The sequence below is a fragment of the Haplochromis burtoni genome, unplaced genomic scaffold (assembly GCF_018398535.1).
Source record: "Haplochromis burtoni strain Fernald_Lab_line unplaced genomic scaffold, NCSU_Asbu1 Contig_179, whole genome shotgun sequence".
Classification (NCBI taxonomy): domain Eukaryota; kingdom Metazoa; phylum Chordata; class Actinopteri; order Cichliformes; family Cichlidae; genus Haplochromis; species Haplochromis burtoni.
In genome coordinates, this window is record NW_024582540.1 from 190447 (window position 1) to 204916 (window position 14470).

Below are 14470 nucleotides of genomic sequence, written 5' to 3' on the forward strand. Positions count from 1 at the left end.
TCTTGTATCTGTTATTAATCTGATGGGAGCAATTTCTTGCTGAATAACAATGGCCCAATCCATAGGGGTCATTAAATGTGATTATGATGTAAATTGCATCATAAATGCTTCTCAGTCACCAGATGCCATAACAATTTGAACATCTATGGGAGATCTTTTTGGTTTCCTAATTTTTTACTTCTTACCACTTAATGCATGTTGTATTCTTCTACAAGCATCTCTTACGATAAGATTTATTATTGTTAACAGCTCAATCTTCACATATTCTCAGCCCTTATCCATGTGTGTCTTGTTCTAGTAGTCCACTTCTCGTGAGCATCCCTTGGTCCCGCAACAATCGTGACCAACTAACTTTGGACTGGAAGCTTTTCAGTTACTCTTACTCTGAGAGAGCAACCACAGTAACAGAAAATTAACATGACGCGGTCTGAGACTTCTTTGGACAGTCTGAAGAGTCCAGACTGTTGAATCCATCCACCCCACCAAGCTGACTTCTAACTGAATCAACTTTCTAGCACAATTAGGCGATCACCACCAAAGGTGGGACTAACGCTGTAGCTGTTCTCAAAGGCTGTCTAAGTATGTGCAGTACACACTGGTCTCCACTGACTGATATGGGAAAATCAAATCTGCTTAGGGTGGTTGACAATGTTTTAACAACCTGAAGAGATATGACTAGCTCCTAATGCACATAGATATTTTTTAAATTTCAGTTTGATGCATGAACAAAAAAACATTTATTCTTATTCTTTCTACTGAAATGCAGTCGCTTTGTGCACTTTTTCTTTCAATTAACCAAAATCTGTTTTTTGCTATGGAACAAAACAAGACGCTTGCCTTCATATTCACTGTAAAAATGTGTTTAATATAACATCCGGCTGGTTGATTTAATGAAGCCACCCATTAAAGAACATATTCATTAACCTTTTTGGTTTAATGCGGGTGCTTAAATTCCCCAGAGATAAAGAGCTGCTGCTTACCGCTCAATGCCTGTCACTGCAGATTGTGGTGATTCTTCTTTATCTGTGTGCCTATAAGTACAATATGCTGTCTCTATTTGTGCTTCTTTGGATCTCAGCCCATGTTTGTCTGAGAGCACAAAAGCTTCAGTAATCTCCAATATCCATACCTAACAGGCTTAAAGTGTAATGCTCTTAGCTACAAAATGACCAATATACTGTATGACAGAGTGAGGATTTGATCCTAAAGAGGAGGATTTTCTGTGAGGGAATCTTCAACCTTTACTATATTGCAGCAAAATAAATCGCTGAGTAATTTGATACAGTCTTAAGCTTACAGTGAGTCAAACGCCACAAAAAAAAATGGCACTAGAGGCTTAAGGATGAAATTTCCTGGACACATTCACAATCATATGGACCCACACAAACACACAACTACACAGGAAAAAAACACTAATTCATAATTTAGCGCACTAAACACACACATTTTATTCATGATGTATGAGTGCAGTAAAAAAGCCTGCACTCTAACATAGTGAGGAGTGCTGTTACCAAGGCAGCAGCATCTAACACATAATTCACTGGTATAAATGCTTCTGTATAACAGAAAAGTCACATTTACACCTCTCTAGTGCACGCCGTTTTCATGGCCACCAGGCGGCGATACCTGTTGTTGCAAATAGACTTTTGGTCCTATAGAAGTCTACGGCTTTACAGCTATCTGACTTGACCTCAGGAAACACTTCTCTGGTGAGTTTCACTTATTTTGAGGATCATTGACGTAAAAATCAAGTCTGTAAATCTCGCTTATGCTGTGTTTCAAAGACCCCAGGGAATACCTACAGTATGTTCACTGGTGATTATGTCGAAAACGCAAATTTTGAGTACTTTGCAAACCAGTCGGTGGCATCATGGTAGGTAGATCTATCTTCTAAACTGTCTATGAGGAAATCATATGAGACACAGTCATTATCATCATAATCATCATAACTGCAATAGCTAAACAACTTGCCCCCTGCATGTTCTCTCTGGTTTGAAATGTAGAATATTATGTAGTCCTTTAACTGAGATTTCTTTCTGATTGTGTAGGATAGCAAGGAAAGGAAACACAAACGGAGAAGTTAAAAAAAAAAAGTCTCTGCTTTCTAAAGCCAGGCTCGAGCTGGATTCCTGCCATTTGCTGACACTGCTTGCACATGCCAGTATAGGTACTCTGTTATGTGACCTACTGCTACTTCAAATGGGACAAAATGACTGTGATGCAATTCTTCTGTCAGAAAACATGCAAACATGCATATGAAATTTCCCCTTGTGGGACTTATAAAGGTATATCAATTCAATTCAAAACATGCCATTTTTTAGCATGTGACAATTTGTCACCATTTATTCATCATTAATATTGTTGTAAGTACCAAAAATAGCTGCTTGGGCTAATGCTCCTGGTAAAATAGCAGGACTCAACAATACACGTCTTCATACAAATCCTAAATTTGAAGAGCATAAACTTCAAGACAAACAAGTTTCTACAACACAAACTATTGTGCATTTACTGTCGCAGGTTGGGTATTGAAATAAGAACAATGCCAGTAGAGCACCTGCAGAGCCTGTTGTAACAGTAACCTAGATTTACTACTATTAACATGAGTCATTTTAGCAGTAGTGTGCTGTGTCTAACCTCTGTGGCCCGGTATCTCGTAGCTTTCTCTGAACGTAGCAGCATGGTTCCTCCTGAGTAATCCTTTTTAGAAAAAAAGACGGATTTTCGACGTCTGTATAATAACTACCACTCCTCTTGATGAAGTACAGTTTATGAGGGTGGGACAGTGGGAGCTTTCTGAAAGGGTTAGCTAAAGGCTTGAACAAAGCAGAATAAAGCCACTGCCTCTTTCCCGCTCAACAACTCACACACAAAGTTGCAGAGCAAAGGCTTATTGTATGGGATCCCACACACCCCCAACCCACCCACCCATCCAGCAGCAACCAAATCCACCCACCCTCCTGACCACACTGGCAGTACAGTTTTGTCCAGCATTGTCCCTCCCATCAGGACAAGTGCGCTCTGGCATACCTGCCAACAGTTTAATACAATTCATTAAAAAGAAAAATGGACAAAGAGGCATAAACAGGAACAGAGAAGTAGAGCTTTGTCTACGGTTTATATACAGAGGCATATATAGAAACAAGGCAGCATATTCATCGTTCTACTGTAATACACCATACAAAGGCTTGGTATGTGGCTAAATTTATGCCAGTTACAGTGCAATAGAATCAAAATAAACATACTATAGTAGGCAAATATTTAAAACTACTTGATTGTAACATATATACTTGAGGACCGAAATAAATTGACATTTTGGTACATATATACAGTAAGTGTGGCAACAGTAAAAGAAGTATCTACAGTAATATCTACTGTAACTAACCCGACCCCCCCATAGTGGTTTTCAGATGAGTAATAACTAATAGAGATAAAGTTCATACATTCCGTCACATGAAATATGAAAACCCAGCTGTGTTGTTGCTTGTAGGGGTAACTGTCATTTTGTGTGTTTGTAAGCAGGGTGGTCAGGGAGGATGAGGGGAATGCATGCAGTCATCAGAATCAAAGAGTTCAGAGAAAGAAAGAGCTGAATCAGGTCCAGTCACGTGCTTTCAAACTGACACCAGGACAGAGTCACATGGACAGCGCAGGGATATACTCAGGGGATGGAACACAACTGAGTCAAACCTGAGTAAAACTTCTGTCTAAATAGAAATTAAAATATGGCAAAACGTACCCTTTCTCTCTTAAACAGGCCTACAGGTTACTGAGAGAGAACAGAAGGGAGCAGGCAGAAAGCCAAAGGCTGAAGCAGGGGGTATGTGGGTAGTGAATTTATTCAGCCTGATGATTATTAGAAACTCCATTGTACTTTATGCCTCTGGCATCCTATTTTTCAGCCATCTATTCATGGAGCCTGACCTAGAATGACGACTCTCCAGTTAGTGCAATGTTTGTTTGTTTTTTCATTGTGAAGACTTGGGCAATGAGATGTAAAAACATCAAGACTAAACAGCAAGTCTTACTCCAGTAAAGGCAGAAATGGATGGATTGATGGAGGAAACCGTATTTTAAATTTTAAGTTAGCTCGCTTATGAAATACTGGCATGCCAAAGAAACAACTGATTGCTTCCTTTGGGAATTATATAGGCCAACTGGTAATTTTAAATGCCATGGGTGTGAATTTGAGAGGCTGTCTGTTTCTCTGTATTGGCCCCAATGTGGACTGATGAACTGTCCAGGGCCTTTTGGCAGATAAGCTGGTTCCAGTCTAACTTTTAAATAAAATCTCACGTTTAAAGATTCAGTGGAATATATTGCCAAGATTTGTTACTTATAAATATACTTATCCAGAAACAGTAATACCATTATGAATGATCTGAAATGTGGTGCAGATATTTTGTGACGGAGGAAAGTACAAATATCAGAATTATATAACACACACAATCATGTAATTATGTAATTACCTAGCAAATTCTGCCCATTACACCCTACTTTTATCTTTTATTCAGTAAACACTGCATAGGGGATGACTGAGTAGACCAGGGGTAGGCAACTCCAGGCCTCAAGTGCCGGTGTCCTGCAGGTTTTAGACATCACCCTGTGTCAACACAGCTGAATCAAATCATTAGTTCATTCCCAGGCCTCTGGAGAACTTCAAGACATGTTGAGGAGGTAATCAGCTGTGTTGGATCAAGGACACATCTAAAACCTGCAGGACACCGGCACTCGAGGCCTGGAGTTGCCTACCCCTGGAGTAGACAATCTGAACACAATAGAACAAATCTGTACAGTGGGAACAGATTTCCACCTACCTGCCAACTTAATACTTCAACAGGTTAAAGTAGATCTCCAAAGGTTGATTCTGTTCATCTGGACGTAGCGTTTTGTGTGACTGAAACCAGCACACTGAAGGGACAATGGGCTGGGAGGTCAGTTCCTTAATCTTAATTATGCAAATTCTCATGACCATTGATCAACAACCACTGACCAAAACCCACTGATCAAAGACCACTGATCTATAGCCCCCTCCTCAATTCTGAATCATCCCTTCAGTGGGCTGGTTTCAGTCATTATGCAAATGTACTGTTAATAAGATTTGGGGAAACCTGCAGTCAGCTGAGACTGAAGAAGTCACTTGGATGAGTGAAGAAACGTTTCTCCCACAAAACGCTACGTCCAGATGAACAGAATCAACTTTTGGAGATTTACTTTCCTGGATGATTGAGAATGCATCAAGACAAAGGTTAAAATAGAGTTTTTGTGTTGTGTTGTTGTGGGTGTGCAAATGTGCAAATTTATCTGAATTACAACAATAGAGTCTAATGAATTAGTATCATCAGTACCTATAAACAGACACCCACATACAGATTAGCGAGGTGTATTTTACAGAGCTTGAGGCTATGATTTCTACATGGCCTGGTTTCAGAGCATACTGAACTAAACAGAATCAATTCCTTTTTCAAATCTGTGTAATCAGTCTCTCTCTCTCTCTTTTTCACCAGTGTTATAGTTTCCATTATGGGTCTGACTGGGTGAGTGACGTATATTTCACCATCACATGGTGAGCAGGAGGTTCTGTGAGGATGTTTGTGTGCCTGCCCAATATGAGGACACCAAATACACATTTCTCCTCCAACCCCAGAGGGGCAACAACTTGAACACGGTGTCGCTGCAGGTTTTACTCCCAAGAAAGTAAAATCCCATCCATATACTCCCTTACAAACATACATCTCAGATAAAGTAAAAATTATGATGGTACATTATGAAGGTTTTTGGTAGCAAAAGTATGATAGAGTACAATGCTGCAATTTCAAACAGATTTGCATTAGAGCAGTATACCACTGTATAAAGAAAAATGAGCTATTTGTGAATAAGTTACGTTTTAAACCAACCCGAAGCAAACTGAAAGAAAATGCACTTGCAGTCTGGATGTTACTTACACAGTCTGAATTTGTAAGTAGGCAGAAAACAAAGACGGAAGATACAACAGATATAATCTTGAGCTCTAATTGATGAGTTTTTATAGCCCATACATTCCATTAATACTGAGTAATACGCCTAATATGAAGATGAAAAACACATTTGTATGAAAGTGGGTTGGTCAGGCTGTCCACCTGGGGAGTACTTCAAGTCAGGCTGTCCACAGGGCATCCTGTTAAAAGCTGCCACCTGGTGAACTCTCGCTGACTGAGACCGACAGCTCTGAGACTCTCAGAGAAGGTTCACAGAATATACTCGTGGTGGTTACTTCGCTTTACCAGATTACCCTGTGCCTGAACTATTGTAATATTTCCAACAGCTTTTTCTCTCTCACACACACACAGTGAGAAAATCTCCATCACTGAGCATCAATAGCTGGCTGAGACAGCATTGTGACACAATCAGAGCATTATGACAGCAAACGCTGAAGACTATGGCGTTATTTTTGTGCCACTATTCTGAGCGCACGTAAAAAAAATTTAAGCGCAAGTAAAAAAGTTTGCAGGTGCAAGTGTTGCATTTTGAGAAGAAATTTATTTTGAGTGAAGAAAAGCTGAATTTGAGTGAACAAAATTCATTGCTGCGTGCAAAAAATGTATTTCAGTGTTTGCTATTGTCCACACACACACAATAGCAGCCCCTCAGTTTTTGTATTTGCGCTCGCTCGCAATGTGTTGCTCGCGCTCTCAACATTTCTGCCCGTGCGCGTTCAACTCTTTGTGTACGCCGTTATATTTGTGCCACAAAACCAGCCAATCACAGACTTGGATGCAAAAATATCTGATTGGCTCTTCTGGTCTACAATCAGCTCCAAATGATGAAATGCAATATCCCAGAATCCATTTAGTCCAAAACTCAAACGAGGCAGTGGCGGAGGAACACAGAGTGGCGGAGTTTAAAATATTACTCTTTCTGGGGCACAAAATAAACTTTTAAGATATTTTCATGCGAGAATGGTGTTCATCAAGACATCACATATTTCCATAAGTGCTCTAATGTTTTCGGAGATGCCTGTTACCCACCAGCTGACCGCATAGCTGGACTGGTCATTGGGCATACCGGACATTTGCCTGGTGGGCTGATGGTGATTTTTCATTTTTATGTTTGTTTTTGTAACGGTATAAACAATGAAAGGTGGTGAATTAGCCAATTGGTCATGATCAACTCTGGGCTGGACCAATTACAATACATCGTATTGAGAGGAAAAGGAAAGCGATTAGTACCGTACTTTAGCTAGAATGAAAAAAAGACAAAGCTGGAGTTAGTCTGTCTTTACGTTGCACAGCTGCCTCTTCTCCCCTCATTCTCTCTCCCTCCCTCTCCTGTTGCTACTTCAATCATGAAACCGATCAATGATCAGCTGATCGTCTCTCTTGTTTATCTCCCACTTTGCGCCATAAACAGGAAACCAGCGGATGTTGCGCTAAACAACAACAGCAGCACGTTCAAGCTTGATAAGCTGTTGTTAGAATTTATTTAAAATTACTTTCTAGTATCAGCTGATGTTTGTGGGAGCCACAGCTATAAAAGCTGCTGCTCATGATATCGGTTTGGAAACATGAAGGTGATACAAATCATGCATATATACCAACAAGACAGTGTACATCACTGTCACAACAGCGTTTGTTTTCGTTCAAAGGCTTTATGGTTTTTCCTATAATACCTGGTGGGGTAGTCGGTGATTTTTTTGTCAGTTCAGCCTTTTATATTATGTTTAACCCGAGTTCCCACCCGGTCAGCTGGTGGGTAACAGGCATCTCCGAAAACATTAGAGCACTTATGGAAATATGTGATGTCTTGATGAATCGAGCAGATATTTGAAGCTTACACAGCACCATTCTCGCATGAAAATATCTTAAAAGTTTATTTTGTGACCCAGAAAGAGTAATATTTTAAACTCCGCCACTCTGTGTTCCTCCGCCACTGCCTCATTTGAGTTTTGGACTAAATGGATTCTGGGATATTGCATTTCATCATTTCGAGCTGATTGTAGACCAGAAGAGCCAATCAGATATTTTTGCATCCAAGTCTGTGATTGGCTGGTTTTGTGGCACAAATATAACGGTGTACAGAAAGAGTTGAACGCGCACAGGCAGAAATGTTGAGAGCGCGAGCAACACATTGCGAGCGAGGGCAAATACAAAAACTGAGCGAGAGGGGCTGCCATTGTGTGTGTGTGGATAATAGCAAACACTGAAATACATTTTTTGCACGCAGCAATGAATTTTGTTCACTCAAATTCAGCTTTTCTTCGCTCAAAATAAATTTCTCCTCAAAATGCAACACTTGCACCTGCAAACTTTTTTACTTGCGCTCAAATTTTTTTTTTTACGTGCGCTCAGAATAGTGGCACAAAAATAATGCCATAGAAGACCACAAGGCAAATTCTGTCCTGGGGAGAAGCTCTGGCTGCTCCTTGCATTCACACATTGACATGTGCATGCGTAAACACATTTTTATACACCCATACACTCACATGTGCACATACCCACAGGCATACAGGAATAGCTGTCACACAAACACACACAGAGTGTGTGTTTAGCTTGCTCAGATCTGAAAGATAAACGCACAGCTAGACACGAGCATCCACATATCCTCCAACATATCAGGTACATACACACATATGCGAAAACATACAAATACTGTTCCGAGCCCACAGTGAGTAACTCAACCAGTGCAAAGAAAAACATTAGCATTCTGTCAGGGTTTCAGACAAGACTGCACCAGCTCCTCACACAGCCAACATGCAGCAGAGCATAACAACGGAATGAAAGCCAGTGCATAGACAGGTAGTCTGGGAACGGTAAGGAAGTGTTTGTGAATAACTGGAGACAGAAAGTTGAAAAACAAAAATTCAGAAACAGAGGGTAAAAAAAGGATGTCTTTACAACAGAGGTAATGGCAAAATTAAATTAAAGAGATGATGAAAGCAACTGGGGTACCTTACTATTGAGCCTGGCCTTCCTGGCTTCTTTAGCTTTTCTTTCCTTTTTTTCAGCTGATTGTCTTTGTCTTCTGGTCAGAATGGATCCCATCTCACACACACACATGGACACACTCTCCACCACACGCGCAGTCCCGTAGGTCAGCTACAGTTTGAATGCCAAAACATCCTCCACATGGCCATATCCAGCCCCCCACCCTCCTCCTTGTTGTCTACTCTCTTCTTGTTCTCACTCCTTCTCCTTCAGTACCTTTCGTCTCGTCTAGCACGTGCAGACTCACCTGGTCAGTGAAACAAACACTCACCCGAACCTGGACCAACACACAAACTCCTGTGCATACACAGACAGACGGAGAGGTGGTAAGGGGTTATTTTGCAGGATGCTGGAGAGAACAGAGGGAAAGTGCGGAGGGAGGGGGAGAGAGAGAGCAAGAGAAGAGGGAGGGAACACAGAGGGAGGAGAGAAAGTGTGTGATAGGGGGAGGGAAAACCAAAAGAGAAAAAGAGAGAGTGAGAGAGGGTACCATGCTGAGGGAAGGTATGGATATCAAATGCAAACAGAAATGTGTAAAGAAAAAAAAGAAGTGTGTTCTTAAATATACAGCAGGTGCTGGTTCAGTCTGCATTAATATAGCAACCTGCTGAAAATCTTATTCGTTATAGTCGAGGAATTTATGCCAACTGACTAACGTGTTTCTGAAAACACAAACTGTCTATAGTTACACTAAACATGCTTCGACACATACAGTATGCATGCATGCACACACTGTATGGTTAAACACATCAAGAGCATTTTGCATTAGAATCAGTGACATCAATTTTAGCGGGCGTGCCCTTCACTGGGAAGACATTTTTTAAATCCCAGGTTCCATGTCTGTATTTGTTTGGGGCATGTGGATGAGCTCGAATGAACCGAGAGTATTCTTGTTCGAACCCGATTTGTCTTTACTGTCTTCAAAGAGCTACATTTCTCTCCTGGTAGGGGCTTATCCATTAGGGGCGCTTTTCCATGTGAGGGCTTCCCAACTGGAAATATACTTTCATCCTGTGCCATGCAGATACGTGTATCATATTGGCTGTGTTTGCAAAAACAGAAGCATGCTAGGCTAGTTTAGGCACTCAACAAAGGCTTTGTGGAAACTCATAACAATATCACACCCACGATGGGCTGCATTCACTGTGTAGTTTTATTTTAAATTGAAAATAATGCAGGAATTCTCATTCATAAATACAAAGAAGTGCTAGCACAAATACAGAGCCGCAGTGCTGGGGGATTAGAATTACTATAGATTATATGATGGAGCCTTTTGTGCATTATGCTTGTCTACACTTGCACATTAACAACAATGTGGCATAATGGCTTAGCTTGTGAATAACTGCACATAAGAACACAGATTTCTACCCAAACTCCGAGCACATTTTACACTTTGATATCGGGTGCCAATGAACAATGCAAATATAACAATAGCGCATAAGATATTCTCTTGCTCCACTTTGTGCTCTTTGGCATCATGACCACATTAACAAATAGTGCATTACTAAATGCGTTTTGCACTGCCCTGCAGCTTACTGCTACTATTTACTCTCAAGTATAAGACGAATCATTTTCCATTCAGTCCAATGCAGGATGTTAATAATAACCTTTCTTAGCATTTATTTTACAAGTAAGTGAAACTTCATAGACAGAAAACAGACAACTCCCTGCAAATCCACACAGACATGTTGTACTCAGGGCCACGACCCAGGTTTAGATGATAAGCAAATCACTTTGCAATCATTCTTTTTTATTCACATTTTACAAAACAAAACTTTTATGGAAAAGGGCTTATATACATGCACATACAGTATGTATTTGATGCTGTAAAATACTGTAGACAGAGGTTTTTCAAGTACAAATCAAGTTTAAAGTATCAAACAAACACTGGGTCTATGTGACTAAGTTACTTAAAAGATAATAAAGTTTTTCTATCACTGGAAGGCCTTTTTTACTCTGTAAGAAAGCCACCCATTCAGCGCGTCGGTCTATTACGTGGCCGACCGCCTACACCCAACGCCCACACACATGCACTCTTTATTACAAAAAGAATATGGTATAAATTTTACATGAAGCCACCAAGCTTAACCAGGACAGTTGCAGGGTGAGGCCTGGTTGGGCAAAGGGAGAAAATGAAAGGGAAAATCCTATCAACTATGACCCAATTTTATAGTTTACCCTGTGGCTAATGAACTCCATGCAAGCAAACTAGGGTAATGCTTGACCCCTGCTTGCTGCAGAATGAATACCCTAGTACCAGCCAAGGCTGCAAGACTCATCCAGAGCAGGATTCCACCTCTTACCCCTTAAGTCATTATGTCATAAAAGAAAATCTGCTATTTAAAAAAAGGAATAAAATAAAAGTTGTTTTGTTTTTTTTTGCTTAAAGCTCATGCTCACTGATGCAAACACATATTCTGACCTCAAAAAGCTTATATAATTCAAAAATGATAATGACAATTGGGATTAAGTAAATGCCAACGTTTGCCATTCTTCTGAGAAATAGAGAAAACAGAGCAAGCTGAAATCTAACTTGAACATGACCTTGTTATAGATTAAGAGCTCTACTGTGGACAATTACACCAGCGACTGGCAGTGACAACCTTTTAATATTCAATATAAAATTCTTTAAACACACTGACATAAATGCCAGTACACAGTGACAGATACGGCATTGATCAATATTTAAGTAAATATGTGGACAGTGACACAGTTTTGCCTGTGTAAACCACAGATCAAACAGTAAAGCTGTAATTTAAGATTATCCTCTCAGGTTTAACTCAAGGATTAAAAAAAAAAAATGTACACACAAGTGGTGCATTACCTGTTCAGGATTTACACCCATTTTTATACATTCTCCCCCATTTTCAGAGGCTCATGTGCCACGTGTTGTCTGTTCCCTCATTATTCCATGACAAAAATAAAAGATCTGGAGCTCATTCCTTGTGTGAAACCTGCATTTGTTTGCTTTTCATTGGAGCTGTCTATACCGGGTCCAAAAATGTACAAAAATTGTGCCACTGTGAATATCTAGGGAGATAACTGTAAGTTTAAATCCACTAGTGGAAAAAAAGAATCTTTTAAGTTTCTGCAGCTTATGCGGCAAAATAACCACACTTATTTTCTCCAATAAAACAGCTGTCACTAAATACTTACTTGTGAAATATAGCATAGCCTTCACAGCCCATTCACACTTTGAGCTTTGTACTCTGTAAGCCAGTGTTACATAGAGCTGCACATAACAAATTGTGTCTTTATAGGTGATTTATTGCATGAAATGACTCTCTAAATTGCAATCGTGCAGAAATTGATCCTCGCTGAGTTTGTCAGTTGAGCACCACTCACTCACACTTTGGCACAGCAGTGTAACACAGAAGCAGAATACAGCACTTCACACCAGACTGCCTTAACAAGAGAAATAATTGAGTGCACGACTCATACTTGTCACTGCTTTTCTGCATCTTCATCTCATTCACCATTTTGTGTTTTGTTGTAGTTTGACACTTTTCAACAGCGCAGCAGAGGACCCTCACAACCCCGTGAATGTACAGATGATAGTAATCAAAGCCAAAAATCATGATCAATTAACTCAAAGTTTCTCTATGCAAACGCAACCAAGTTCAGTGACGTTTTTGTCCCACACATGCTTACTCTGCAATTTTTCAACATTTATATATAAAATTCAAAACTTAGCAATGAATGCTCCAAACCTGAGGATCTATCCCATAAGGCAGACCTTCCCAAAGTGTGGGGCCCGCCCCCTGGGGGAGCGCAGAGCCATTGCAGGGGGGGCGCGGTATGAAAGGGGGGAGGGGGGGAGGACAAAATGCTTGGACACTGCTCGGCTCCCACACAAACGCAAAGCAGGAGATGAAGCATAGCTGAGTATGTTTCCAAACCAACTTCATTCTAAGCCAAAGACTAGAAAATATGGTGAAGCATATCTTCCCTTTGGCTTCACCTGCACAAGTGCCGAGGTAGGTCTCCCCTGCAGAATTAGTTTTCCCTGTGTCGGGAGCAGCGCTGGGCTGTTCAAATCACGGACAAACAGTATCCCACACTTGTTTATGTTTTTGAACTCATTTTGCACAGAGAGGCATTTTTTGAAAAATGTATTGATAGCAATGTTGAATATTTTTAAAGAGGAAAAAAAACCAACTACATGTAAAATAATCACACTATGATGCCTTTGCCTTTGTAAATAGAGGGACAGTAACTGCGTGTGTATATGTAAGCGTGTAAAACCTGCAGATAGTGAGATTAACAGTAACAATATTTTGTCTATCTGCTATTCTGCAATTCCTCTCATGTAAACAATAACGTGGCGCACAGCGTGACGTGAAAAAAGGCACATACCTTTGACGTTGCGCAACGAACTCTGTATTCCTCGTCCACACGTAAACGCAAAAAAAGGAGTTTTAAAAAAATCTCAGTTTTCGGTGATTCGAAACACCGTTTACGTGTGGACCAAACAGCTGCGTTTTCAAAAATACCCGTGTAGGTGCGGACGTAACGTAAAAGAGTTAGTAGTTTAATTTTTTGTACTACCTGTCATTTATTGCAGTTTACTTGTATTTGCTTAATTGTTTACTAAATGTTTGAGGTGTGAAATAAATTGCAATGGAGCAAAATATGGGTGTGTGTGGTTGGAGGATGTGTTTGTGCGTGCACGCGCGGGGGGCAAACATTTTCTTGTAAAACAAAGGGGGGCCTAGCAAAAAAAGTTTGGGAACCACTGCCATGAGGCAACATTTTGCCCTCTATGTTTTTTGTTTTCTTTTTAGTGATTTTTTTAGAGTGTTGAACATTTTCAACACTAGAGAATCTTTCATATGAAATGTATCCCTGAAACAAAATGGGACACTTGCTTAACGTCCTCAAACATTAAATATTCAAGTAGTACACACAAGCACTCAGTAACACAATGTGTATAACTTTGACTACCCTATTAATAACATTTAAAAAAAAGAAAAACACAACAGACTTTTAATCAATAGCTTCAAACCACCAACTGTTACTAGGCAGTTGGGTTAGTTTCTATGATTGTGAGGATTAGCAATACAATTAAATTTTCTCATGGGATTACACAAAGCTCTGTATAATCAGCTATTAAACTGTTCTCACAAGTCTTAGTCGATTAATTGTAAAAAAAAAAAGAGCATATCTAAGAACATTAGCCACACATTAGGGGTAACAGCAGTGCACTCCATGATCTAATGTTATGTTTTTCTTTTTTCATTAAACTGTAATGTGAAGCAGTATTTTTCAATAATGTCTGCCTGCAAGAAAAGCACATGCCAAATAACAAACATACCATTTTCTCATGGAGTTTAGTTAAAATTGAAGCTTTTTTAAAATAAATAAATAAATAAATAAAATAAGGGTGAAAAGAAGAAAATGATGAAAACAGTTTTTCCAGAATTTCTTCCCTGCAGCAGCTCTACATCCCTCTGTAGCAGACAAAAGTACACAAACACAGTTTGAAGTTCTGGCGTTCTCTCCAGTGCAAA

The 14470-nt window shown here is 39.9% G+C and overlaps 1 protein-coding gene across 12 annotated transcripts in view; it reads right to left on the minus strand.

The window, feature by feature from the left end:
- Positions 1–14470, minus strand: part of shank3a (SH3 and multiple ankyrin repeat domains 3a) — a 158928-nt gene that overhangs the window by 104691 nt on the left and 39767 nt on the right. The window contains exon 1 of one of the 12 annotated variants that reach the window (XM_042225706.1): positions 8930–12681. The exons of 9 other annotated variants lie outside the window; for them this stretch is intronic. Coding sequence is in view for 2 of the 3 variants with exons in the window: in XM_042225702.1 (XP_042081636.1) it covers positions 8925–9032 (108 nt within the window). In the remaining variant the exon portion in view is untranslated. Of the gene's footprint in view, positions 1–2634; positions 2901–8924; positions 12682–14470 lie in introns of those variants that run through there. 2 more of the 12 variants (XM_042225702.1, XM_042225704.1) reach the window with 2 other exon arrangements.